Source organism: Lepidochelys olivacea (genome assembly GCF_965140295.1).
Source record: "Lepidochelys olivacea isolate rLepOli2 genome assembly, chromosome: 10".
Taxonomy (NCBI): Eukaryota; Metazoa; Chordata; order Testudines; family Cheloniidae; genus Lepidochelys; species Lepidochelys olivacea.
In genome coordinates this window covers 12,850,801-12,878,240 of record NC_140420.1, presented here as the reverse complement: position 1 = coordinate 12,878,240, position 27,440 = coordinate 12,850,801, and the positions used below count along the sequence as shown (strand labels likewise).

At 53.7% G+C, this 27,440-nt stretch overlaps 2 protein-coding genes across 5 annotated transcripts in view; both read right to left on the bottom strand.

The window, feature by feature from the left end:
- Window positions 1-20,716, bottom strand: part of INTS1 (integrator complex subunit 1) — a 36,463-nt gene extending 15,747 nt beyond the window's left edge. The window contains exons 1-28 of one of the 2 annotated variants that reach the window (XM_084640860.1): window positions 20,675-20,716; window positions 19,602-19,698; window positions 18,911-19,201; window positions 17,933-18,129; window positions 16,297-16,434; window positions 15,270-15,429; window positions 14,696-14,801; window positions 14,172-14,358; window positions 13,879-14,024; window positions 13,418-13,559; window positions 12,847-13,023; window positions 12,265-12,373; window positions 11,457-11,577; window positions 10,577-10,654; window positions 9,912-10,066; window positions 8,530-8,626; window positions 7,812-7,903; window positions 7,370-7,430; window positions 6,754-6,951; window positions 6,289-6,418; window positions 5,795-5,974; window positions 5,557-5,706; window positions 4,452-4,631; window positions 4,138-4,242; window positions 2,921-3,088; window positions 2,680-2,791; window positions 2,030-2,191; window positions 333-479 (exon numbers count right to left, since the gene is read on the bottom strand). In XM_084640860.1, coding sequence (XP_084496986.1) covers window positions 333-479; window positions 2,030-2,191; window positions 2,680-2,791; window positions 2,921-3,088; window positions 4,138-4,242; window positions 4,452-4,631; window positions 5,557-5,706; window positions 5,795-5,974; window positions 6,289-6,418; window positions 6,754-6,951; window positions 7,370-7,430; window positions 7,812-7,903; window positions 8,530-8,626; window positions 9,912-10,066; window positions 10,577-10,654; window positions 11,457-11,577; window positions 12,265-12,373; window positions 12,847-13,023; window positions 13,418-13,559; window positions 13,879-14,024; window positions 14,172-14,358; window positions 14,696-14,801; window positions 15,270-15,429; window positions 16,297-16,434; window positions 17,933-18,129; window positions 18,911-19,201; window positions 19,602-19,659 — 3,847 coding nt within the window. In that variant the 5' untranslated portion in view covers window positions 19,660-19,698; window positions 20,675-20,716. The remainder of the gene's footprint in view (window positions 1-332; window positions 480-2,029; window positions 2,192-2,679; window positions 2,792-2,920; window positions 3,089-4,137; window positions 4,243-4,451; window positions 4,632-5,556; window positions 5,707-5,794; window positions 5,975-6,288; window positions 6,419-6,753; window positions 6,952-7,369; window positions 7,431-7,811; window positions 7,904-8,529; window positions 8,627-9,911; window positions 10,067-10,576; window positions 10,655-11,456; window positions 11,578-12,264; window positions 12,374-12,846; window positions 13,024-13,417; window positions 13,560-13,878; window positions 14,025-14,171; window positions 14,359-14,695; window positions 14,802-15,269; window positions 15,430-16,296; window positions 16,435-17,932; window positions 18,130-18,910; window positions 19,202-19,601; window positions 19,699-20,674) is intronic. The other variant, XM_084640861.1, reaches the window with a different exon arrangement.
- Window positions 20,717-22,056: 1,340 nt separating this feature from the next.
- The window catches only part of LOC311527289 (lysosomal alpha-glucosidase-like), a 28,799-nt gene continuing 23,415 nt past the window's right edge, over window positions 22,057-27,440 (bottom strand). For all 3 annotated transcript variants that reach the window (XM_084641105.1, XM_084641106.1, XM_084641104.1), the window contains exons 14-20: window positions 27,115-27,266; window positions 26,696-26,844; window positions 26,144-26,285; window positions 25,077-25,175; window positions 24,474-24,638; window positions 23,860-24,006; window positions 22,057-23,004 (exon numbers count right to left, since the gene is read on the bottom strand). In XM_084641105.1, coding sequence (XP_084497231.1) covers window positions 22,942-23,004; window positions 23,860-24,006; window positions 24,474-24,638; window positions 25,077-25,175; window positions 26,144-26,285; window positions 26,696-26,844; window positions 27,115-27,266 — 917 coding nt within the window. In that variant the 3' untranslated portion in view covers window positions 22,057-22,941. The remainder of the gene's footprint in view (window positions 23,005-23,859; window positions 24,007-24,473; window positions 24,639-25,076; window positions 25,176-26,143; window positions 26,286-26,695; window positions 26,845-27,114; window positions 27,267-27,440) is intronic.

The following is a 27,440-nucleotide window of genomic DNA, read 5'->3' as shown; positions in this document are numbered from 1 at the left end:
ATTTACACACCCCTCCGCATTCCAAGTAAGCAGAGAAACCCCAGCAAGAACAAACCCTGTTTCACAGACAGCCAGAAATCACCCACAAACAATCCCAAATTTCTCACAAGCTAAGCTAGAAAATGCTACACCCTTGAGAAATACACTCCAAGCCTACTCAGACAGGTCCCTGTGGACAGCCATGGCTGCTAAGGTGGCCTTGACAGAGGTCAGGCTGAGCTATCTTGGAACCTACAAGGAAGCTGCAAAATGATTCGAGCTAACAAAGGAGGATTTAAACAGCAGGTCCAGAAAGAGACAGATTCCTAGACAGCCTAATCTTAAGATCTTACTCTTGTCCATGATGTTCTGCTCCAGCGTCTGTGGGTCGTGAGACACTGCCTGATCCAGGTACTGCAGGAGTTTACTCATACTGGAGACTGGGATCCCAAAGGACTGAACAAAGAGAAGCAGTTGCTGCGGTTCCAGATCCTGCAATGCTGAAACACGCAGACATGGCCAGTCAGAATCCTCAGGTTTCTGAGTCACTCACACATAGGAGCAGGATATGTTCGTGAGCAGGTCCATGTGGTTTTGGACACGCCATCAATGACACCTTTACTAGCAGGGCTGCACAGGACCTAAGCCAACACTGACAGCTGCTTATGGGTTTCTCTTTGCCCTGTACAGACTCTGCACATATTTTCCTTCTTATTGCATCCTCCAGTTAATTCACTCCAGGGTTAATTTGATCCTCCATTTAATTTGATCAAAACCTCAGGAACCAAATCATCTGTATTAAAAATAACTGCCACCCTCTCTGTTGATGGCCGCGGGCAGGAATTATTGAATAATTCAATCACTGGCAAGAGAGAGCTGTCATTTAATTAGTAAGGAAGGGACAAAACCTCTGAATGCAAAGAACAGACAGCAGTGAAGAGCCACGTGATGCTAAAAGATGCAGCTATCCGTTATATTATTCAGGCACTGCTACTGCCATTGTAGGCACTGTCGTGTGCTATGCAAGCTGTGATATGCACTCACCCTAGTGGTCAGATGTATGTTTTCTGCAGCTTAATTTAGTCAAAGGAATACAAATGGATCTGGTTTAAGTAAAAGGAAGGTCCTCTAATTCCACAGCCCTTGCTCCCTTTAAAATAAATGGTAAGGCTCAATAGTCAAGCTGGCAGTACAATCCTAATAAGACTTTAGAGGCCGAACAGTTCCCCGGCCTGGTGCAAATGCCAAAACCACAGCCAGTGCAAGACAGGCATGGACAGAGCTCAACGGTAAGCAGAAAGAACAGCCTGCATTGTGCCAGGGGGTTTGATATTGGAGTCGAGAGCTGCCTAGAGAAGGCTCCTCCCACCCCCCTCGATTGAATGCTGCTGTTTATTCACCTTCCACTTGGATTGAACTGCAGGAGCCTGATGCTAGTCGGCAGTCCTTAAATGCTTTATACTAGTCCCCATGTACCAGTGCACCCCTCCCCCCAGAAAAGAAAGGGATTGAAGGTAGACAACACAGAGTAGTATATAAGGAGTAAGTGAAGAGTTTACACCAGTGGTTCTCAATCTATTTACCACTGTGGGCCACATATGCAGCTCTCTCTGGGTTATGTGGGCTGCATCCACACAATATATATACTACCTGTATGGCCCTGAGGATATCACATGGGCCGCCGCTGTGTGCTGACTGGCCTGCACGTGGTCTGGGGGCTGAGAACCACTGGTCTACACACACGTCCCCGCTTGGACTAGCCCAAAGTCCCTAAGTCTCTGTTGGAGGGCAATGGAAGCCCTTTAGCAAACAGCCTAGTGAAGCAAGGCAAGAGGCCTGTGCTTGGAACCTCTCTGCTGCAAAGAAAGAAATCCAAATCTGCTAACAGACAGACACTCCCCTCTATCCCTCCACTCATCTACAGCACCTATGGGATAAAGACGGCTGAGACCTCAAAGGAGCTGGGCTAATTTTTCAATGCAGCATTTCCATATCTTTCATTGGCTTTGGCAACCCAACCCCCAGCACGTGTCCCTTGGGCCCCACTCACCTGCATCCACTAGGCGAGGGACCTCGGAGCGGATCATGCGCAGCTTCAGCCAGTCAGGAAGCAGCAGGGCCTCCTCTGAAGTGTCAACAAGAAAGGCAGTGGGGAGGGGCTTCTTCTCTGGGAACCAAATGTCCAGCAAGGCGCAAAAGTCACCTTCCCCTGCTTACCAGAACAGTTACAAAAGTTATTCCACATGCACATTATACACACTGATATACCCCACCCTTCTCAGTATAAACGAGGTCACTTCCTTGTTAAGAGGCCGCGAACCACCATTCTGCTTCAGCAACAAAAGACAAGCTTAAATTGGATAAGAGGAATGTGAGCCATATGCCAAATGGTCTGACTCTCACGCTACACTGGGGGAGAGAATTCCCATCAGTAACTTTAAAATTGGATGCTGCCAATAAAAACAATGTTCAAACATAACCCACTGAACCGAACAATGGATTTGAAATGTTCCCAACAGCTCCTAGGATATTTTGGGTTACTTGCTGAGCAGAGACTAAGTGCTTAAATCAAATAGAGAAAAAAGTAAAACGTACGTTTCTTTATAACCTTAAGAGGCTCGCAACACATGCAGCAAAACAAGAATTTGTAAGCCCTGCATTCCCTGCCCCATACATATCCGCTGGTTGCACATTACCAACCTTGAGGTGGTCCCAGCGTCAACAGAATGACCATCGCATGGACCACAAGAATGTGCATAGTGGCTGTTTCCCCACTACTCCAGCGAAGGAACACCTGATCCTGGGACTCAGACTATAGGAGGGGAAAGAAAATAAGTAACCATGAAAGAGAGTACAGAAATAGGAATGCTAGGAGAGATAGAGAGACGCAGACAGCCGGAGGGAAGAGAAGGACTCAAAGAAGATTGAGGGAGATGCTTACCCAGCTGTACACCTCCTCCCCTTCCTTGCTCTGGCGCATGCGCTTAACGTAGCAAGAGAAGATGGAGAGCAGAGCAACCAGCACTGCTTCTGACTCAGCACAGTATGAGAGTTTCGAGAAGAGATGAGACATGATGGTGGAGCGTTCCACTATGAGCCTGGCCACATCCTGCAGGGAGAAAACACCTGTGAAAATCTTCACACAGGCACTCCTGCTTCACTCCCTAGCCCTCTCCAGCTTTGATTGTGGGAAAAGCTATTTGCCCACCTGGTCCTGCCCTGGATCAGTCCACTGGTCCATCTTGCTACATAAGGGCCACGGGGACGTTATGGATGGAACTGCAATCTTTGGGAGGTGGGCAACACTGGAGCAGGTGTAGCACAAATCATCTTCCTTACTTAACAACTGCCCCCTCTGTTATGGCATATCCAGATTTCCATACACCTATAGCACAGGGAGTGTTACCAGGTTTAAGTCAGATGGAAGGTTTGTCGTGGTTGTTAGAAGACTCAGAGATCCCATGATTTTTGTTATATTTTAACAATCGTAACTTAAGACACTGGGCATGCGCGCGCACAGAGCCTGGAGACCAGCCCACATGACTCCCAGGAGGCAAAGAACGATTCAATAGATTCTCCATAAGACCTACGTCCCTATCACTGGGAGATCACCAGGGCAGCACAGAACCCGCACAAAAGGCAAGAAAGTGCTGGCAAGGTACCCTTTAAAATCTGTGAACAATGAAAGACGCCAAGTACCCAAGATGGCCCAAAGGATATTTTAAAAAATTCAGAACTCCTCTTTGTTTACTACAAAATGTGCCTGACTTGTCATGTTGTTATGCCTCACTCCCAATTTCCCAACATTTATCATATACCTAGGTATTAATGGCAAACACTCTCCAGCTGGGTCCAGAGACTGCACTCTCTATCAGGGTTGGGATTTTTTATTTTTTTTAAACCTATCTATAGTCTCAAATTCACCATACTCCTGCGAATGGCTATCCACCTCCCAAATCAGAAAGTCACATGTAGTCTGACTTCCAATGTGAGACACTTGAAAGAAACAAGACACCCCCGCGTGTGACTTGTAAACTCATTAACAGGTGGTTAGTTTGTACAGCAAGTCTCTGGCTCAGTTACGAGCCTGTGGTCGTTACAGCGCAGAGAGGTGTGAGATACAGTGTTTCCATGTGATCACTCAATCCCTTCTCTTACCAGAGAGAGGTCATTGTGCTGCCCCTGATCCTCTATGGGGGCGTGCTGGGATAGGTACACCAAATAAGCACTGATGGTCTGAGGATCGGTCTCCATGTGGATGGCCTGGAACAAGAGGTTTTCCAGTTAGTGATCATTAGACAAGAGCAACAAGCAGTAGCAAATTAGGGAACATCCCTTATCCCAATATATACACACATCCCTTTGGTTCAGTTTAGCATCAATAGGGCAGAGGACACTCTGCCTTCGGAGCAGGCCACTCCTATCCCTGCCCCACCTCCCCAACACCTCCAGTTGCTCCCAGTCACCTTTACCTGTTGCAAGGCAATAGATGTAGTTGCCCTAACACTGTCAAACAACGGCAGCCTCGGCAGGTCTCTTAGCAGCCATTGGTATCCCTGCAGGAGCTCAGAGTCACCAGAATCTTCCTCCATAGGGTGCTCTTTTTCCTCTCTATCACGCAATCCCCCTTCCGACAGCACCAAGGACAGACCCTGCAGGGAGATGTACAATGGACAAAGCCCATGTATATAAAACAACAGCTGGGTGAGCATTTTCATACTGTACCATAAACCAAGAACCCCAAAATGAAAACAGAGCTTCAAATTCCATCCACTAACAACCTGAAGGTGATGTGTATGCATCACAGGAAGAAACATGGACTCTGGGTCACTGGAACTGGCCATTTGTGTTTTAGCAGCAACCAAAAGAACTCTCTACTTAACAGTTACCCTGGGAGAGGTTTCAGACTACTGTACCCAATCACAACAATCAACACAGAACATGGGAGGAGAGCACGTCTCTACTGTCCTCATGGTACCAAGTATGTTCAGAGAAGTCTGCAGTCAACAGCAGTTTCCCCATTTACATTCTATTGGGAGTACCCCAAGGACAACTGATGTTGATTTCCCCAAGAGCCCCAGGATCTGCAGTCTGGATTCTGCACGCATAGGATCTGCATCTTAATCCCAGCTTAAGTGAACATACTCAAAAGGACATAAAAAGAAAAACCAGCTGCTGAACAGAGGTGGTGTTTTAACAGCAAACAGCAACAATCAACTTGGTACATTTAGGGAGATCTTGAGGTAGGCTACCCAGCAAGGGTGGCCTCCAATACATATTTACTATATTGTACCTGGACAATCTGCTTGCTTGGAAGGACAGGACTCTGCAGCCCTGTCTGAACAAAGCACCAGAGTCATTTGTGACATCCACGAAACAGGAGAGAAGAGTTCAAATGGACAAATGAGGATGGAGCAAGGTTCTTGCCTTTAGCTCAAGGGCAGCATGCAGAAAATAAGGAACAACAGCTCCATTCAAAAGCCCCTCCATGCCCAAGTGCTGTCTGAACCACGTAAGTGAGAGACTCTGCCCATCATCCCTGGAAAACCCAAACCAGTTACTGTCTGTTCTTCTTACCTTCATGGCCAACACTCGGGAGGCCACCTGAGAGGAACTGAGGCGCCGCAAGAAGTAGTCCAACACCTCACAAGTGGTCTGCTCATCAGCTCTGGGGCCCAGGAGCAAGTCCTGCAGGCGCCCAAGCAGCTGTCTCTGCTTCTGCTGTCTCTGGAAAGAGAAGGTATCCATCCAATGAGATCATATCAGAACCAGGCCACTCAAATACCTGAAGCAACCAACCCAGGAGGTCACTTACCTGACGTTTCTTGGCACGCTGCTCTTTACTTTCTCCCTCCTCCTCTTCCTCGCCTGAGGCAGATTCATCAGCAGCATCATGCAGCAGGAACTCACAAAGACATTGCACTGGAAGAACATCCAAGGAGCCCTCACTGGACTGAACCAGGTCTGCTAGCCATGGCATTGATTGGGACGAGGCCTAGGGAACACGACAGATACAATGAAGGGCTGGAAAATCCAGGCGTTCCTGCACGTTTACCATTGCACTGACTGGTAAGCATCTCCCATTAGTTCTCAAGCAGCAGAAGGCAACCCCCACACTCCAGGGGAGAGAAATAAGCCACTTTTCCTTGCATTTGATTCATCTCCTGCTTTCTATCCCTGCAGATCCCATAAACCCAGGCTTCAGGCCCCTGCATTACTGAGATACCTTCCTGCAACATGCTTGCTCCCATGCTTCCTCAAAGCTCCAGAGAAGCCAGTTCCAGTCTCCCAGATCCTCAGGAAACCCACCTGCCTCTGAATGATGTTGAGGAGAAAGTCTGGGTGGCGGCTGCGGCACAGGAGATGTCCTAAGCGGAGAGACTGATTTAGGCTTTTCACCTGCTCCAGGACATGTGGCGGAGGTCTGCGTGGGGGGCCCCTGCCAGAGAAACAAAGAGGCCTTACACACAGCTAATCCCACCCTCACAAAGAGACAGACACACACTCGGTCATCAGTGCATAAAAGCCACACATGTGACAGAAGGGGTAGGAAGCAGTCCAAATGGAGAGGGCACATTGTATTTGCCCTACACAGCCACCGAATCCTTTTTTTCCTTGGCCAGTCACCACTACTCTACCATAGCCCACCTGAAAGCCTCTGCCTGGAGCTCTCTGCCTCCAAGTGAGATCTTCAGCCTTGTTTCTTCCTGTCTGAGGATGCCACTACAAGGGTGGGAACTCCCTGATTGTACCAGAGTGGAGAAGACTACTCACTGGGGGTCCAGACTGGTGAGCTGGGACAGCAAGAGGCTGCTGCTCTCTGTAATAGTCTGCTTTGTAGATGCAGCAGCCAGATGACCCTCAAATGCAAGAATTTCCTGCTTTTCCCGCTGGGATATTTGGAGCTCACGATTAATCATCTCTGTGCGGGTCTCCTCATCCGTCAGAGTGCAGGGGGGATAGGAGTAATTACTGGGAAGAAGAGGCACAAAAATTATTTGACCTTCTGTGCTATAAATTCTGTGCTGAGCAAAGAGTCAAAATGCCACAATGTTCTTGGTTCAGTCAGACAGCATGAAAACACTAATGGGCCTTCCAAATGTGGATGAAAAGCCACGCCCTTTCCAACAAGCCATGTCCCATGCATCCCTTCCTTTCACAGAGCCTGGCTTCACTGCCGATCTGTGACAGCTAAGGGAGAGGTCCTCGCTCTTTCTAGGCTCAGCCCAGCTGCTGTCCAGCAGGTTTCACTTCCGTAAGCTTTGTGCCAAACCTCATCTCCCCCTACCCCTCAGACAGAGAAAGGAAGAAGCCGTCAGGTGCAAACGTGGTTCAGAAATCCGTTCTCTTCAGGAGTGGGATGAAACTAAAAGAGCTAAACACCACTCACTTAGTCATGACCATTTCCATGAGCATCTTTAGTGTGGGATACTCCTCCCAGGCAGCCAACCCTGCAACCCAGAAGAAAAGGGCAGTCAGGGGATTAGACACCCAGTCAGGATATTTGTGTGTGCACAGAGCATACCACACTCCCTTCCCATCCCCGCAGAGTGCAAGCACTCGTTCCCTCACACATACAAACAGAACAGGCACTCACAACTAATCCCCCTGCTCACACTATGCTCCACTTACCATGTGATCCAAATTCCTTTTAGACCCCGAACCCACAGAGCTCTGCTTACGCAGCGCATATGCATCAATGTGGAGTCATGCAACAACAAAACCTAGCCATCCTCATGTGCATCTACAGCTGAGACAGCAGGAGTCAGCAGAGCTCTCTCCTGTGACACATCCCAGCTGTGCTGGTGCTCAGAGAAGTGCTCATAACTCACCAATGTTTTCAGGGTTGAATGCGGCCACTACCAGAAGGAGAGGCCAAGCCTTCCAGTAGAGGGTAGAGATGGCTAGATTTGGAGGCTGATACCTGAAAAAGCCATTGACAGAACCAAGTTATTTGTATTCAGAGTTGCCTGTTCTAATCACTAGACCAGCGGTTCTCAACTTATTACACATTGTGGGCCGCAATGTGTTACCTGGGCCGCAGGGGCCGGCAGCCCTGACACCGACCCTGCTGGGTGGCAGGGCAGCCAGGAATCTGGTGTACCCCTGCACGTGGGTGGGCCTTTAGCACATAACTGAGCTGGGCCACAGTTGTGCTAATTGGGCCACATGCGGCCCACGGGTTGAGAACCACTGCACTAGACACATTGCTTCTCTGCTTAGCTTTTTGCATTCAGCATTGTCAGAGTCCTGCAGGTATATCAGGTGAATACCCTGCTCAAGTGAGTGAGCACAGAGACCTGGAAGGATCAGCAGCAAATACCCACACCGGCATAAATTTCAGAGCTTCTCCACAGGGAAATTCCGACCAAGTCCAGTCACTGGGAATCAGCTGCAGGGTACAGAGCCCACCCACTGCTCCCCAGAAATTCCCACCAGAGCAAGACATTATTACAAGTTTACTCTAGGGAAGGGTTCAAGTACTCTCAGAAACAAGGTGAACATGGGCTAGAACTTTGCAACTCCGAGTTTTGCATCTACAAGCCTCACCCTGGGGGCAGCTGGATGTTCTCCGGATGATGGTAAGTACACAGATTTAAGACTGCATCGATCAGCTGGATTCTCTCCACCCTCAGAACCTCTACATCTAAAGTGGGAAGAGAACGAACAGGTTATAGACATGGGTACTTGGCTGATGTTTGCTTAAGAACTATGCTAATAAGCTGTACTGAAAGGCTAACCTCAGATGAGTCTACTGTCACAGGCTTTGATTGTATCATATGGGTTTGGGAACAATCAAGATGTTTATGGAGAAATCAGGATCAGGAGCAACTTTAAGTAAATATATATTGAGTTTTTCAGCTAAAGATGGGTTTTAAGTTCTTTGATTAGGGAAAACATTTTTCAAACTTAACAAGCACTACACTATTTACTTCTACGGAACAGGTTTAGAAAAAAAATTAGCAGTAAATCCATTCAGTAGTTTAGGAGTTCAGAGAAATGAAAAATGCCCTTTTTCAGTCCAAGTCTGCTGTCTAACCTTTCTGGGCCCCTCTAACTTACAACTGTTTCAACACGTGAAATGATGCAGCATTTAGAGCATTAATACTTTGTGACAGATTCACCAATGAAAATGTGGTCAAACAATAAAGTCTAGTTTTTTCACCTTTTAGACTTTTGTGTTTACTGCCCAATCTCCAGCATATGCTATGTGCTTTAGAGACATGCTTTGGCACCACCCTGAATTCTCCCCCAGACACATTTACAAACACTCAACACATACAGCTCAAATCATATGGTTATATTCATCTGAGTGACAGCCACACTGACAGAGTTCTTAAGTACATCTGGTTGGCCAGGTGATTTGTGAAGGTGATCTGTCACAAGTCAATATTGAATATGAGCTGTAAGGCCAAAAGAATACTTTAGTAAATCACCTTGACTATTTTTTTTTTTAGGGCTTAGAATATTTTTAATTGACTTTTGTGCTCTACATAACAGTTAAATTACTGGCTGTAAAAACATTAGTTTTCTCTGGGTAATAACAATCGCACTACTTAGCCCATACACAGCCAGTAATTAGCAAATAATAACCCACTGTGCAGGGGTGTTTAGCTCCATTTTGCAGACAGAGAATAGTGCAGGGAGGTGAGTGACTTGCCCAGAGACAGAGAGAGAGCCAGTGGCAGAAAGTTCCTGGCTCCTAGTCGTGTGCTTCAACAACTAGATCAAAACGCTCTTCCCAAGTCTAATGCAGATGCACTTACTACCTGCTCCAACCATTCTGAGGTAGATCAGGGGAGCAGTGGTACACGTGCACTGCAGACTCTCTCAGACCCACATGGAGGGGGGATAGGAAGGTGACAGGCTGCCCACTCTCAATAGGGCGGGAATTGCTACGTCACCAAACCATTTTTGCACAGCATTCCTACCGTCTGCTTGCACAGCTGCCGCCCGCTTCACCAAGTGGTCAGCAAGCTCCATGGCATCAGCAGGGCCGAGGGGAGACCGTGACAAACCAATGACAAGGATCCGCATGAGCGTGTCTTCAAGGATAGGCACCTCAGAGCAGAGGCGCAGGAAGAAGCTGGGAATGAGAAATAAAGAGAAGGCAGTGACCCACTGTCCAAAGAAAGGGGAACCTTTCCTGATCGCAGCCTGGGGCTGGGCTCGTATTGCTTGGACGTGGAACCAGTGCCCACAACCCCTAGCTTAGTCACATATGAGAACAAGCCCCCTTCCAGAACACGGCTTAGTTTGCCCCCTGCAATTGAACTTTACAGACTTAGGCAGGCAGGCTTCAGATCCCCAGCACCACACGCAATGCAAGGCCATTCTCTCTGCAGTCACAGCACCAACTGGTGTGGGGATGGGGGGAGGAGGAAAAGGGACAGGTGGAGACTGGAGAAACCCCATCTTCTGAAAATTCCGACAGGGACAAGGAGACCTCTGCTCTGCTGATGTTTTCAAAGACAGGAGATATAAAACATCCTTATGGAGAGCTTAGTTAAGCACCATAAATGTCTGATTTCTCCTCTCCTTACTTCCACAGCTCTCCCCATGGAAACCCAATCGCAAATGAGGTGCATGTACTTACTTGCGGTCACTCTCAGGGGGCCAGTTGTCCCATTTGTAGTAGGTCTCTGGCTGCTCTGTGAACAGCACCTTGTGAAGACTACAGAGAGAGACAATAATAAATTCTCAACTTTCGTTGAAACCCAGTGTATCTTTCCCCGGTGTGTGAATTGAGAGGTGGTGGATGGAGAGCCGTAGAGACTGGAGCGCAATACAATCCACAGAAGAATATATCATACAGGTGAGCTTCCCCACACTGCTAACTTGTCCCAACTCTGACCCAGAAGGACTCCCTCCTCAGGCAAGAGGAAAGTTCTGCCAAGACTAACCAGGGGAACAGTTAGTACCAATTGCAATGGCGATGGGTGGTGCGATATGCAGTACTTCCAAGGAGACCCCAATAGCCATTAGGTGGGAACAGATTTCAGTTATTAACGACTTCAGCTGATCTTTTGGTCCCATTACAAATGCCTCAAACCATCTAATCCTCTGTAGTATACTCTTGCCTCCAAGGGCAGAAAGTCTCGGAGACAGAGCTCTATCTAGTCTCCACTCTGTACAAGAGCTTCCCTATCTAGGGACCTTTCCCTCCATTATCAGATCAGATCAAAACACAGGTCCAAAGGGGCTGTTTCCTTGACAGCATAATTGGAATGGAAATACTGTTGAAATACTATCAGAAGCCTTTAGCGTTAAAGTTTGTACAGAAGTGCACGTGAAATCCCGAAGGGAAAGCAAATCCATCTCCCTACCACTAGGCAGAGCATTCCTGCTGCTTGGCAGCTGTGGGGGAGACACTCCAGTTGTCTCTACATAGCATGTTTAGTAGAGTCAGTAATGTGACTGGGGGGGTTTCCAGAGCAGGTTTGCTAGGAACCGCTCCATTCAACTGAACCTCATACCAGTGCACGTAGTCCTTCGGAGCCAGTTTGCTGATAGATGGAACCACTGTGTGGAGCCACCAGACAGCATCTCGCTGGATGGCAGCAATCTGGTTCTGGAAGGAACGCAGCACCTCCAAGTCTGAAACAGACATACACTCAGGTCAGGAACTATGCACGTATTTCACAGCCCCCTGGGAAGCTGGGGTGTGACTGTTATGAACAGCCATCTCACAAGCAGATAGCTCCAAGGAATCAGCAGTGAATTACCTGGAGAGGCCCAGCACACGAGACCAGCTAACCATCAGCACCCACCACTATTATAGCACACACATTTGGTAGCGGAGGGGGCTTTCTGGTACCACCCTTGGGAACTAGAATAAACCCGGGGACATTTTAGCAGAAATGCAAGGCTAAGACAAGGACATGCACAGGCAGCAGCTTTCCTGTTAGCCCAGATAGTTGGCTCTCAAGTAGTTTATAATGTTCACAGCTGCTCCATCATACAAAAGCCAGATTTCTGAACTGTTCCCACCACGCCAACTCAGTCCCCCTTTTCTCCTCCTAGTACATGTCTCCCAGCCACTGTTTTCTATGGCTATTACAAGCACCTCTGCTCTGAGTGATTCCCAGGGTTGACTGTGCATCCAGCTGGTAGATTTACTAAGATGTGGCCCTTCATACCCCAACTCCACCAGCCAGAATTCTCGGGGTCCTCTCCTACCCCCAGCCTCACTACTCCCAGCTGCAATGTTCCCCCGATGCCACTTCTGGATGTTCTCTACCCCACATGTCCGATGTTCAAAGGAATACAGGCTAGGAGGCTTACTCTTTTTCTCTCCTTTGTCCCATGCAATCCCAGCCTCCTTCACCTGAGCCGTGATGCCGAGCATCATGGAGACAGCCAGCAGGTCAGTTATGTGGATGACAAACCGCTCCTAAAAACAGATCACTACGGTTGATATCCCAGCTGCATCTGGAGGATGAGTGTCCATCATCCAAAGGTGCACCCGCTGCCAGAGATGCCTGTAAAATCATGCAGGGTGGAGAGGCAACGCAGGGGTGCCAGTGAGGGGATATTGGGCCAGGAAACAGGAAGGAGGGTTCATAAGTCCAAGCAGCGTGGATAGGAAAGAGGGACTGGAATGTGGCCACTAAACTGCAAGAAGCAGTAGCCAAGCCATACATACAAGGAGGAAAGGGGATGACGCATGTCCACCTGAGCAATATCATGGGGGAAATAAGCAAGAGAAGACAGCAGGTAAGCCACGTAGAATTGAAGGGAGAGCAAGAGAGCACTGCATGGAGGGGTCAAACTATTAGAGAAGGGAGAATGCCACAGAGTCCCTCAGAACACTAGCTGGAGTGCTGGGATGAGAAGCAGAGGTGGTATGACAAGACGAGGTGGTACCTTGAATTCCATGTCTGTATACTGGGCCTCCTTCCGCTCCTGCATGAGCCCCAAGCAGAAAGCCTGGAAGTTGATCTCATGTTTCGTCTGTTTGATGATCTCTCGCAGCAGCGCCCGCGAGGCCCGCAGGTAATCATCCTTATTAGTCAGCAAATCCTGGAACACCATCGCCAGGAACTGAGGCCCCAAAAGAGAAGCCCTTTAGCACCCAATATCCAGGACCAACATCCATGGACAGAGACTAGACACACTGAGTCCCTGCTGGTGTTATCAGCGCACCAGGGCCTGAATGAATTCACTGGGGAGCTCTACTGGGAGAGCCACAGTCAGGGAGGTTTCTCCTGAAGATGACAGCACTGTTAATTACAAAGACACATACCCAAAGTGTTCGGGAATCTGACACTGCCCGTGCACATTTGTTTCAGACAAACACTGTACACAGATTTCCAAACCAAAGGAAATACCCACGCAATTGGGGAGACTCCATTAAAATAAAGATCCAGTTCAGCCACTCTCCCCCTCAGGTACGTACTGATCACACACGCAACACCTGCAAGGCTCCTGTCCCTACCTTTGGTGCTAGCTCGGAGCTGTGCTGTAGCACTGTGTAGAGAATCTGCATGTTGTTGGGGTTTCTTGCATTTGAAAGTTCATTGAAAATCACAAACTTGACCATGGTACCCAGGTTGTCCCTGTGAGCATTCAGCAGCTCTCTGCAAGGGGAATCCAGAGTTAGCAGAGCATCCCATGGACCGGGGATTTCTTACTATGGGGCATACAGTTCTAGTCTCTCAACTCACATAACAAACACAGTGTGACAAGAAGGGAAGACACCGCGTCCTCCAGCAGAGAGAAAGGACTGTCTGCCAATCAATCACTCAGTGACACTCAGAATCAACATGCCCTCAAGAAGGGATTTTAAGAGACTGCATTCAACCAGACCTCCCTTCCAGTTCTTTAAACAGAAGCTGGCTCCCTTTGCAAACATTGTACTGCACTCAGACTGTCACACGCTCCTATTAACTTGCTTACCTGACACACAACATGTAGTGGTTGAGAAGGACTTTGGGTTTGAGACGGATTTTGATCAGGTTGGAAATGACTTCCATGTCCTCAGACCCATGTGTGTTGCAGTTCATACAGACTGACATTAGCAAGTCCTGGGCTGGTCTGGTCAGCTATACAATAAGACCAGAAAGAGTCAACAACCAACCGCTATCACACACAAAGTCAGAAATTCCTGGTCCTACTGGCCTGGCCTCCAGACTAGATACAGTGTAATTACAGCCTTGATTGTCAGGAGAAAATACCACCAACACTCTTACCTTTGGGTTCTGCAACCACATCTCAAGCCTCTGAACAGCCATCAGCCGGACCTCTTTATAGCCACAAGTAGCCGTCAGCAGTCGAAGGAGGTTTCTGGAGACGTTATCCATTGGCTGCCGCCGGTTGAGCTGGTCCCGTAGCATATCCAAGACATATTCTTCCACACTCTCCGCGAGGTCTTCGTATCTGAGGCACAATAATCCCACATTTGCTCAGGTCCAGACTTTTCCTTTACCTAGTATCTGCTGAAACACCTCCTGCACATAACCAAGACCTGGAGAGCAAGGGCCACTCAACAGCACGGACAACAGAACACTCTGGTATCCAGGAGTCGGCACAAACCAATCCAACGTCACTGGGCAGTATCTGGGGGAGACCGTGTCTTTAGGGTGTGCCACAGGAGAGCTGGTTGGGAGATGTTCCCAGCTATCAGCTTTGCGAGAGTGGTTTCTGGATTAGGAGTCTGCACAGAGAGCTGCAATGCCAAAAGGCTCTGTGATTGGGGAGGGAAGGGGCACTGTACCTGGGCATAAGCTGTCCCTCCTGCTCTGGACTCATCTTCTCCTCTGCAATCAGCAACTCACTCTGGCTATCTTCCTCCTCTGCCATGGCGGGGTGGGGGCTACTCCCTACAGACAGATCAACACACAATCATGAATGGACATAACAACGCCTCAGCAACACCCCTAGCACTCCTAGACCATTCACTAGCACGGAGAGATTCCGCTCCAAGTAGCTCCCTCCAACAGCCTCTTCCCCAGAAGTCCTCTTACCAGCGCCTCTGCACTGGTGTTCAGCCACACCTTGTCACTGCTTTCCCCACAATCTTCTAGGTGGATCTTCCAGTGTGTTGCAGTACTTAGAGGAGCTCTCAAATCCCATCCATTTCCTTCCCAAAAGTGACCTTCGGCCCTGGTAGTCCTTGCATCCCTCAAGGGGAGGAGTGGGCACTAGAGAGCAATGAGAGGTGCCCCATCTCACCAAATAGAAGCATGCTGCCCAATCCACATAAGCCCTAACTGGGATCTCCTCTGATGAGCTGTTACTAGACTATCAGGCTAAAAATATCTCTAGGCTCTTCTCGACCACCTCCTTACCTGCACTAAGGTCACCTCCACTGCGGCCAACTTCCCCATGCAACAGCATGCTCTTCGGGGGCATCTTTGTACTGAAGGCTGTCTGGATGTTATCCACAAACGTCTTGCAGTGAGGGCTGTCCACCCAGATGCGCTCTCCAAGCGAGTCCTCAATGTAAACCTGCCAGGGGCAAGAAGCAGAATATAAATGGGAGCAATGCTGACATTTATCCATCTTCAGTACTTACGTGGCCCGATCACCGAGATATGTGCATGCCTCACAATCTTTCACGTATTTATCCTCCCCACAGCCTTGTGACATAGGGCAGGGCTATTATCCCTGTTGCACGATGGGGAACTGAGGCCCAAAACACTCACCCGAGGTCACACAGGAAACTCGTGCGGGGGCAGGGAATTGAATCCAGGTTTCCCAAACCACAGGCTAGTATCCTAACCACTGGCAAATCCTTCTTCCCCTAAACTGTGGGTCTCCCCGCTTTCATAGCTAGATGACATCAAAATATTTAAGTCAGCTACTGCTGCTGACCTAACAGACCTGGCTCTGTAGCTCTAGCAGCAAGAATTTTGTGCTTTTAGACCCAGAGATCATGGGTTCAAGCCCCACGGACAAACCAGCCAGGAACACCACTGCACAAGGATGCGCAATCAGGGGAGGCAGCATATCTCAGAAGGGAGAATAGGAAGGCTAGAGAGAGGCAGGGGAGGAGCAGCGTCGCAATGTTGAATGAAAACCTAGCTGCAGACCTTTGTTTGAGAAACATGGACTTCATCCTTCACAATCTTCCAACGCAGCCACCGGTCCTGTTGCATATCTGCCCCCACCTCAGACAGTGACCTCCTTTTTTCCATTTCCCCACAGCAATGACCCACTCTCCCCTCTACAGCATCACAGGGTAGCAGCAGCAAGCCCTCTGCTCCTCTCCAATGTCACCCTGCCCTCCCCTACGTGGTGACAAGCACAATGACATTGGCCCCGCCCACCATGGCATCACCCAGTGGGAGTGCTCTCCCCTCAGCTACCATGTACCTTGACAAAGATCTCTGGCCAGTTCTCGTCCTCCTCGTAAGCCGCCATAAGAAGGTTACAGGCCAAGACGGACACCAGGCTGTTCCCTTTGGCTTTGAAGTTGATGGAGGCATCTCGCCGGAGGAGGCTACACAGTGCCTGGAAGATGTCAGACAAGAATCAATCCCTCGAAAGATGAAAACAAGGGAACACCTGTGGGTGACACTACAATGTTCCATAATATTTGGGAGTTGTATAGTCAAAACCTGAAGAGAACCTTAGGCCACTGCCTCTGTATTAGTCAGTGACTACTACTCCTGCAGTAAACTAAGTGGGGGGAGGTGTGACACCCTGGCAACCCCTTATTCACCACTGTCCTACAATTAGGCTATGTTTAGTACAAAGTATGCCTTGTTAGATATCATTCTAAAAGTCTTGATCTGGTAGACATTAATGTCTTGTTGAATTTATGTGAAGTTATGAAGTTTGGCTATGTATGTGCTACTGAAATATGTTGCGAGGTTGAGAACACCCACAAGCAGCCTTTCAGGTAGACCAATAGGAAGTTCAAACAATGTTAATGGCTTATTGAGGAAATGCACACAAGCACAAGGATTACCCCAGGAACTGCGTACCATACAAACCTCTCAGAGATAGCACTACACAACGGGAACTGTTTGACCCAGGTCACAGCAAAAGTGCTTTCCAGCAAATTGGAAGAAGATAGAAAAGGGGGAAATGACATCATGACTGCACCTCACTCTCCCTACAATAACACACCTGAAAGTATCGGAGGAAAAGGACTGAACTGCAGGGTGAAGTGCTGGTCCCAGGCTAAAGGGATTTCTAGCCTGTGTATGGAAACTTGGTGGACTGCTTGTATCATCAGCCAGGGTGAGATATTACTGATTCAGACCCTATCTAATACTATAGACTTATTTTGAGTTTTGTTTTATTTCTTATGGTAATCTACTTTGATCTGTTTGCTCTCATTTATTATCACTTAACACTTATTATCCTTCTGTAGTTAATAAATCTATTTTATATGTTACTTAAAACATTGTGTGTTGTTTGAAGGAGGATAAATCTCAGCTCATGAACGAGAGTCGGGGCATGTCCACTTTCCTTTGCAGAAGTGGCGGACTGAGTTATAAATTCATACTGGTTGGGTTTTGACCAGGGCAGGATGGTATAGCTCTGGGGTCTTAGGCTGGGGAACTGTGAGTATTTTGGCTGTAGCCTCTCTACTGTGGGTTCATGAGTGGCTGGCCAGAGCATTCATGAACACAGAGGGGTGTGGTCCCTGCCTGTGGAGGTTGGTGTGAGTGCAAACTTGGAGGGCTTTGCAGCTTGTCACGATGTCACAGTTCAAGAGGGAACCTAGATTGGTGAGACAGAGGGCTCAGCTGTACCTCAGTTCTAGGTGGCAGATCCTAGACACAGTAAAGAGCTGAGAGAAGGAACACACAGAGCAACCCATCACACAGTTCACAGTTACAGTTGTATTCATTCAGCCCAATTCTTGGCACCAGGGCAAATGTCACTGTGCTAAGAGGCTGCAGTGCCAATCCAGGGGAGCCCACTGTGTTCAGAAGTTGTCAGCACAGTGAGGTAACATCACATCACACTCGTTAATCAAAACGAACACAGCTCTCACCTCAATAACCCCCTCGGTGGCAAATATATTGGGTTTGATTTTTGCCAGATACATCAGACTCAAGTACAATGTGGGATCAGGCTTGGCTCTGTTCATTTTCAGTTGCTTCGCAGCTCCACACAGCACCCCCTCAATGCGGTCATCATTGCCCTCTGCCTCAGCTGCTTCAATCTCATCCACCAGCACCGTGGGGACAACTGCAATCACAGACAAACAGCTGTCAATACTGATCCTCATGCAGCAAAGACATGTCCTGGGAGACTTGAACAGAGTGGAATGGTGCCCTGGTCACTTTTTTCCACCCATGCAAGCTCTGCTGAAGACTCCTGTTCCCTTTTGCTTGTATTCCTTGATCTCTCTCGCTTTGTCTCTCTTTCTGCTAGAATTTAACCCCATTATTGTATCGAACACCACGGAGCAGAAAGACCTTCTGCAAAAAGACATGCAACATACAAGCCCCCAGAGCTTTCATTAAAGTACACAACTGCCCCCTCAACACATTAGTTACACAACAAAGAGCTATAACATGGGGTCAATGACTTCCCAAGGAGAGACCTTTCAAGTGCCGGTATTGGACATCCACCTGAAGTGAAAAACTAGATGGAGCAGTAAGTATAAAAAGAGAGAGGGGAAAGAAGCAGGGCCAAAAGCAAAACACTATGCCCAGACGGGGGAAGGATGAGAGAGAGTTCAGGAGAGGGAATCCCACCCGGCACTACAATGTCAGGGCGGGAAGCCTGCAGAGAAAGTGTGCCTGCTTTGCACTGAACACAGGAAGATGTTAGTGTTACACTCCCCATGAGCCTTATGCCAACAGTGGCATCACTGGGGAAGCACATGGAATTCCCCAAGCACCAGCATACAGACCCCAGCGAAAAGGCTTCTCAGCTCAAGTGCTGAGTAGAAGAGCAGGACATGACTATACCCCCTCTCTCACAATCACACAACTCCCGAGCAGAAACCAGAATGTTGCTTTACCTTCAATTGGAATCACAGACGGTTCCTTTATTGAGGGTGAAATGGCCCGTTTCTCAGCCACTGCAGCCTCTGCCAGACGTCCTAGGGCACTCAGGGGAGGCGTGGAGCAGAGTTTGGGGCGTTTGGTCAATCCCGTCAGGCTGGATGCACTAGATAAAGCAGCGGACCCCTCCCGTTTACGCTCAGAGGGCAATCCAGCTGGGGCTGGCTTAAGCAGTGTGACAGCAGCTTTAGAGTCATTGGCCTGGCCTTTTGACCCCAAGGCAATAAAATCTCCTGGTGGCGGATGAGCTACAAAAGGAAAACAGAGATGAGACCACAAAGTCAGAAGTCCCCATCCCCTCCCTTGAGCCACAAACCCACCCAGTGCCCTGGGCACCCCAGGCCTCAGGACAAAGCAATGCAGAGACAAAGCCACGGCAGATTTCACTGGAGGCTGGCACCAGGGGCAGGGCTCACAAGCAGCTGCCAGCCCTACTGGGAGGCCTGGAGTTTAGGCATCAACAGCCCCACTGAGCCACCTAGCTGGGCTCGAGGCACTATAAGAGCCTCCCCTTCTCCTTCCTAAGCTAGCGGCCAGTGGCCCCGCTCAACCCAGGCTGCCGTGATGAGACCCACCACGCTAGGGCCCCACGGCTCCTCCAGGAGCAAGGCCTGGCCGACCCCTCTGCTGATAGAGACTGGGACTCACCCGAGGGCTTGGGCACCGCGCTGGGACGGCGAACCGTGGCCGGCTTCGGGCGATTCATGCCGCCGGGGCCTCCGCGCCGCAGCGTCACCTGCAGGGTCTGGGAGTGGAGACAGGGGATGGGCGAAGGGCGAGGCTATGGCTGATACAACCGCCCCGCCCCGGTAACCCAGCCCCCTTCCCCCCCCCCCCCCCCCGGTAACCCCGGCCCCTCCCCCCGCGACTCACCCAGCCCCCCAGTAACCCCCTCCATCCCAGCCCCCGCCCTGGTAACCCCAGCCCCTCCCCCCGCTACTCCCCCGGTCCCTCCCCCCGCTACTCACCCAGCCCCCCCCGTAACCCCCTCCATCCCCGCCCCCGCCCCGGTAACCCCAGCCCCTCCCCCTGCTACTACCCCGGTCCCTCCCCCCGCTACTCACTCAGCCCCCCGTAACCCCCTCCATCCCCGCCCCGGTAACCCCAGCCCCTCCCCCCGCGACTCCCCCGGCCCCTCCCCCCGCGACTCACCCAGCCCCCCAGTAACCGCCTCCATCCCAGCCCCCGCCCCGGTAACCCCAGCCCCTCCCCCTGCTACTCACCCGGTCCCTCCCCCCGCTAGTCACCCAGCCCCCCGTAACCCCCTCCATCCCCGCCCCCGCCCCGGTAACCCCAGCCCCTCCCCCCGCTACTCACCCAGCCCCTCCCCCCGCGACTCCCCCGGCCCCTCCCCCCGCGACTCACCCAGCCCCCCAGTAACCGCCTCCATCCCAGCCCCCGCCCCCGTAACCCCAGCCCCTCCCCCTGCTACTACCCCGGTCCCTCCCCCCGCGACTCACCCAGCCCCCCCGTAACTCCCTCCATCCCCGCCCCCGGTAACCCCAGCCCCTCCCCCCGCTACTCCCCCGGCCCCCCAGTAACTCCCTCCATCCCCGCCCCCGCCCCGGTAACCCCAGCCCCTCCCCCCACTACTCCCGCGGCCCCTCACCCAGCCCCTCCCCTCGCCATTCATCCCCCCACCTAACCCCGGTATTCACCGACCCCGCCCCCAGCCCCGCGCTGCTCCCAGGAGGGGGGGAGGGCACCTGGGTTGCACCCACCTGCCGCTCAAAGCCGGGCCCGTTTACACCGGAACCGGAAACGGCTACTGTCGCCCTGGGATTGACCCGGAACCAAAACTGAGACTGCCCCTGTCCGACGACTCGATGGCTCCGGAGGGGCTCGGCGCCACCTGGCGGCGTGACGGGGGAACCGTCCCCGCGCGTCGCCACCGAGCGTCCCGCCGCGGGAACTGCCTCCGCAGCCACGCACCGTCCCCGCACCCGTCACACACGAGGGCTGCCCGCAGGTGACGCCCCCTGGTGGCCCGAGGCGTGACCTACACCCCGCCTCGCCGCCAGCCCAGGGCAGCGGGGGAACTGCACCCACCCGCCAGCTCCGCAGCGCCACCTGGTGGGCAACAGGAGGCACCGCCCCTCTCGCTGCACGGCCCCCGGCGGCTGGACGGGGGGAACCTCCCTGGGCACCCACCTGAGACTGGGCAGGACAGCGGCCGGGGCCAGGGAGCCCATGCATGGCCCAGCACCGGCCGCACTGTGACCGGAGCCACCGCCCACCTCCTGTCATAGTAGCTGCAGGACAGCGCGGGGGCCCCGGTGTACAGGGGGCCCCCGGTGTACAGGGGGGCTCAGCTGGCGGAGGGTAGGAGGGGTCTGGGGTGTAATGCCCAGCTCTGGCAGACCTCCAGGTGCCAGCATGCTAAACATAGCAGGGTGACAGGGGCGGGGGCTTGGGCTCGCCCCCCGACTGCAATCCCCTCCAAGATCCTGGGGAACGTACTCAGGTGGCTATTCAGGCTGCCCTGGCCCCGTGGGCTGGCACGAGCAGTGCTCTCACGGGTACATCTGCCCCCACGAGGAATCACGCCTCTCAGCTGCAGACGTACCCTGAATGACTTACCCAGGATCACTCAGGGACCGTGTGACAGCAGGGAAGTGAACCCACAGCCTGGCCTCGGACCAGCCTTTCCCTGCTGCACTGGGGCTGGCAGGGGAGCTTGCTAGGGTGCATTGCACAGTACTGCTGAATGAATCTGCACAATCCGGGCTTCTCCCGTCATTTCCCCTGCTCCGATCTGGGCACATATTGCACAGGGCAGAGTCTGTTACATGCAGCCTCAGACCAGGGCGGCTTCATTATTATTGGAATCAAGGTTGTACCAAGACCCCCATCAAGGATCAGGGCCCCCTTGTGCTGGCACCAGGCGGACCTGCACTAGAGACAGCCCTGTCCCAGGGGATGCACCGGCTGCATCATGACAACACACAACAGGCAGAGGGGACACACCAAAGGGGGCGGGGGGGAAGTCACGGTCATGGGATGGACGCAGCCAGGCCCACATGGGGCACAGCAGACAGGTAGGGTGTGCAGTGAATGCCAGGACAGACTCACCCTGCCCCAGAAACAACAGCCAGACAGCAGCCACCTCTACTTGTCTTTATTCATCCCGGACAGAGCGGCACCAGGAGCGTTCAGGGGCCTTTCCCTAACTTCTCCCAGCACTGCCACCCGTGTCACAGCCAGACCCGGCGTGGGGCGGCTCTCAGCTTCCTTCTGAAAATCCCACCACTGTTGCTAGCGCTGAGGCTGCTCCCGCAGTGCCATGGGAGCCTGGTGGGCCGCCATGGAGCCCCTGTGTACGCAGTGCTTCCCTCCCTCCCCCCCGGGTGCTGCAGTACTGTCCGTAATGCAGGGACATCTGGCTGGAGGAAGGTCAGCGCTGACGTGGCCTGCCGGTTGGGCAGTATAGTACACCCCCCACCCCAGCGCGCTGATGCCCTCTGGGATGCACCGTGCCAGCAGGTTGTGAAAGCCGGGTCACAGGAGACGTCGCTGTGCTGCTGGTGTCAGGAGACAGGCGAACAGAACGGCTGACCAGAGCCTCTCACCAGGCCCCAGAGCCACAGTCCTGGGCATGGGACAGCCGAGTCTTTAAACACAAACCCTGCGTCAAGGGCCAAGGCAGAGAGCATCTTCGGCAGAGCTCGGGAGCGTCAGCAGGGCAGAGTTTTGGCTCTCACTGCCCTGCAGGAGCAGTCCCCTGGGGACAGGGAGAGCCAGGAAAGGCAGGCTGAGCTCGGGCACAAAGCAGCTGTGGAATCCAGTCTGTGTCCAAACCGATGTGGGCAGGAGGCAGCCCTGAACAGGGACCCGGAGCCAGCCAGCAGTGGCACAGAGCGGCACCCCACAGCCAGGGCCTTGGCGTGCGCATGGATGCCCAGAAACTCCTCCCTATCCCCACCCCCGCACAGAGACACATGGACGGACGGAGAAACCTCCAGAGCCCAGCTCCAGGCGCGTGCGGCAGTCACAGCCAGCGGATGGAGAATCCCTGGCTGAGGTTGAGGTTGAGGTCGCTCACCGTGAGAACCTGCAGTACACGGAGAAACGCAAGCTCAAAGTGGGACATGGGGGCCCATGCAGCACACAGCGCCGGGCTGGGTGCACCCCCCCCCAATCACAGCTGGAGCACGCGCCACGCTGCCCTGTGATGTAACAGCTGATGGTTTGGGGCTGGGGGGGGGGGGGGCAGAGCAGACGGGTGCTAAGGGGCAGAGCAGGGCAATGGGCTAGAACAACCTTCAGCATCTGCACCTGCCCACTCAGTGAGCACTTCCAAGTGCTGTGCAAACAATGAGCTGAGCTCACAGCTCCGCTGGAGAGGGGCCCATGCAACTAGCCCCCTGGGGCACGAGGCACAGCGAGCCCGGCAGCGCTGGGAATGGAACCCAGGCATCCTGACTCCCACTGCCCTGCTCTAACCCCTAACAGCCCTTCCCCGCTCCCAGTTCCCCCGCTCGGCGCACAAGCCCAGTCCAGAGCAGGGAGCAGCACCATGTGCTCTGGGTAACTCCCAGACCGGGGTCTCGGAGGGCAGGGCCAGTGGGGTGAGGCCAGCTGCCAATGGGCAACAGAGGAGGAAGCTGAAGTGCCTGTCCTTCTGCACGTCAGGACTGCAGAACAGAAATGTGCCCCTGTCAGAGCCAGAGCAGAGTGTGCGGCTGGAGGAAGGAGCCCGTCATCCCTGGGTGGGGGAGGGCACGTGGGGGGCTGATGGGGAAGGAGCCCGTCATCCCTGGGTGGGGGAGGGCACGTGGGGGGCTGATGGGGAAGGAGCCAGTCATCGCTGGGCAGGGGGAGGGCACGCGGGGCGCTGACAGGAGAAGGAGGCGAGTGTCGCTGGGCAGGGGAGGGACATACCAGGCGCTGGCGGGGGCTGAGTTACCTGGTTCTCCAGGTAGGAGAAGGGATTCTCTTTGCCGTTGACGGTGACCCTGCTGGGCTCGTCCCGGACCCCATAGACACTCAGCACATCCACAGTGATGTAGGTGGCTTCCACGTTGGCGTGAAGGACAGTGGAGGTGAAGATGTTCTAGGCGAGATGCCGAGAGGTGGGGCCTGCTGTCGTCCAGACTAAGTGGACGTCGGTAGCCACGGCTACAGCACCTGTACCCACACCTGAGGACAGCCCCCGCCCTCCACTGCTCCTGTTGGCCACGCCCTGGCTATCACACAGTCACCTCCCCTCCCCACCGCCCACGTGTGCAATTCGGGCTGCTCTGCTTCCCAGCCCCTCGGGCACTGAGACAAGCACACTGAGCCCAGCGCTGTCCAGCAGAGGGCACTGGTCACAAGCCCCAATCTCAGCTCCCCCAGCTGGCCAGGTCCAGAGACCCGAGTCCAGAGACCACAGCCCCATTCAGGCAGGAGGATGCTGTACCATCTGCACCCCCACAATGGGCCAGGTGGCTCCAGCTGCCTGGGGCCAGAGCAAGCCTGTGGCTCTGGAAAGTCTGGGTGGGGGGTAGCGCATTCCACCCCCGAGCTGGGGTCCCCTACCTGTGTGACGTTGAACACCAGGTAGGAGTAGTCACCCCTCTCGAAGGTGTCCAGGCTCTCCCCGTCATCCCAGAAGAGGTCCCCCCAGGCGCTGGCATTCTGGGACAGGGCTGCGATCAGGTGCAGGGAGTTCCCGCTGCTCACCCAGGTGGTGCTCCCAGGTTTCTGGGGTTCAAGAGAGCAACTGCTGAGACCAGGCACTCCACTGAGGGGGCCCCCCCTAGTTCTCCAGGTGTAGAGGACCGGGCACGGGGCAGGCCATGGCAGTGAATACGCCACAGAGTGGAGACAATGGCCCAGACAGCACGGATCCTGCCCCCGCCCTCCCACCAGTTTGTGCCAAGGGAGGCATCTCAGGAAAGCTCCTGACCCTGACCCCTGAGGAGCGTCACGTTCTCGGCTGCAGCACGGAGACCAGCCCTGTAAGGGCAGCCTCCTGGTGCGGCAGACAGTCCCGCGCGTCCCGGGCAGGGTGAGCGACTCTCCTGACATGCCCTGGAGCCGGGCAGCAGGCAGCCAGACGCAGGGATCTGGAGCATGGGACGAGGGTTATTCCTGTGCCCTGGGGTGGTGCTCCAGATGCAGCAGGGGGAGCAGCCTCACCTGGGTGGGGAGAATGGTGCCCTCCCAGATGTGCAGGTTGATGTGGTCCAGCGGAGCAGCCATCTTCAGGCTCTCCCCACTGCTGTTCACAGAGGAGCCCTGCAGAGGCAGTGAGAGACACACAGAGTGTAGGCAGCAGGGTGGGCAAGAGGGAGTGGCTGTCTGTCCACGGGTCTGGAGACCACCCCCTCCCCGAGGCCACAAGCACCAGCCAGGCCCATATCCACCATACATAGGGGGCAGGGGGAGAGCAGGCCACGGGCACTGGCCCTGGGACTCATACACTGCACAGGCCACGGACACTGGCGCATCTCACACCCACCACACACAGGGCACGGGGAGCACAGGGCATGGGCATCAATCCGGGGGAGCACAGACATGGGCATGCAGAGCAGGGGGCATGCAGACCATGGGCACCAGCCCGGGGCTCATACACACACAGGGCTGGGGGAGTGCAGAGGTGGAAGCAAGGGTGCAGAGCCGCACGGGGCGGGAGGAGAGCAGAGGCAGGTGCACAGATGTGCATGGGGCACAGGGAGCGCAGAGACGCACGGGGCAGAGGCAGGTGCACAGAGACGCACGGGGCAGAGGGAGCGCACAGGCGGGAGCACAGACGCACACAGGGCAGGAGGACACGCTCAGAAACGAGGCAGTGGCCATAACCCTTTCCTGCAGTCTCTGATGGTGGCAGTGGTGCCCACCGGCTGGTCTGCAGGTGACTGTCTGGGAAGGACCTTCTCCGACCCTCCGATTCCTGCTCTCCTCAAGACCAAGCCCAGGGGACAGGACAGGAGGCTGTTGCGAGCTCCCATCCCAGGGAAGAGCAGATCGACAGGCAGGGCAGGTCAGAGGTGCACTGGCCACTCCTGCCCCGCTCCCTCCCCATCCCCTCTGGCACAGGGACCCACGCCTGCTCTGATTTCTGATGCAGTCGGCACCCCGGTTGCTTTCACAGGCTGCAGGGCTCTGTCAGATGAGGGGCCCTTTGCAGCCAGGGTCTCCATAGCCCTTGGGTAGGGAAATGCACAAATCCATTGTCCCGCCTCCCAGCATGCACTGCTCCTTACCGTGTAGTAATCGTACCACACCCCTCTGGGGAAGTAGCCAATCACAGAGTCCACTCCGGGCTCCAGCACAGGTGTCACCAACAGGCTCCGCCCCCACAGAAACTGCTTGTCAACTGAGTACGTGATCACGTCCTGCGGAAACCTACAGCAGGAAGAGGGCGCCTCGGAGCTGACCTGCTGATGCCACTGACCTCTGGGCCCTGCAGCCTGAACGAGGCCAGTGCCCCTGAACCTCAGCACCAACAGGGGGTAGCAACTGCCTGTATTAGCGGCACCACAGTCTGTGATTTCATGCCTGCTTGTAGATCCATGGCATCAGCTTTCATGGATCCTGCCTGTGGGTAAGAAGGGCTGGGGCCAGGCCCACCCACAGAAAGGAGTGGAGGGGCCCCATGGGTCAGAGAGTGCCTGCCAGGGGAAGGGAGGGGGGCTGTGTTCACCTGGGGGAAGGGAGGGAGGCAGGCATGCCCACCAGGGGTCAGGAGGCCATGCCCCGCTGTGGGTCGCCCGTGGGGCAGGAAACCATCCAGAGCGGTCAGAGGAGTTTCTTACTCGAAGAACAAGGGTCGAGCGACGGTGTGGCCCTGCAGGTGTGCCCGGTGGAAGAGCGTGTAGAGGAAGGGCAGCAGGGCGTAGCGCGTCAGCAGCACCTCCTTCATGGCCGTCCGCACCACTGAGCCGAACGCCACCGGATCCTGGGCCTGGGCAGGCCAGACAACCAGAGTATCAACAGGCAGGACAGACGGACAAACGGGCTCTACCAGGAGTCTGTCCCAGGGAGCTGCAGAGAACGGACGACCAACACCCCTTGACCGCTCCCAGCAGCAACCATCCCCCTGTCCCCAACTAGCAGCGACCTCTCCCTACTGCTCTGGGCCCTTCCCCCATTCGAATGCAGCTCTCTGAGGATGGCATCAGCCCTAGAGCCCCCATGGGTGCTGCGGTCCCTTGGGAGGGAGCCTCCCGGTTACCTTTTCATTCTGGGTGTTGTGGTTTCGGGCGAAGGGGTAGAAGGCTCCGAGCTGCATCCAGCGGGTGCATAGCTCCTCCGAGGTGGTGCCGGAGAACCCACAGATGTCTGCCCCAACCAGCGGGATCCCAAAGAGATTGAAGCTCAGCACCCCTGCAAACACAGAGGCATGGAGTCCAGAAGCAGCCAGGGACATCTGGAGAGGATCTCCCCGATCCTCCTCGGGACAACACTCAGACCGATGCGCTGTGCTGTTCCCTTGTACAGACTGCGACACGTACATGGCTGGGAACATGCCTGGGGGCGGTTACCTCTCACCCACCGCAG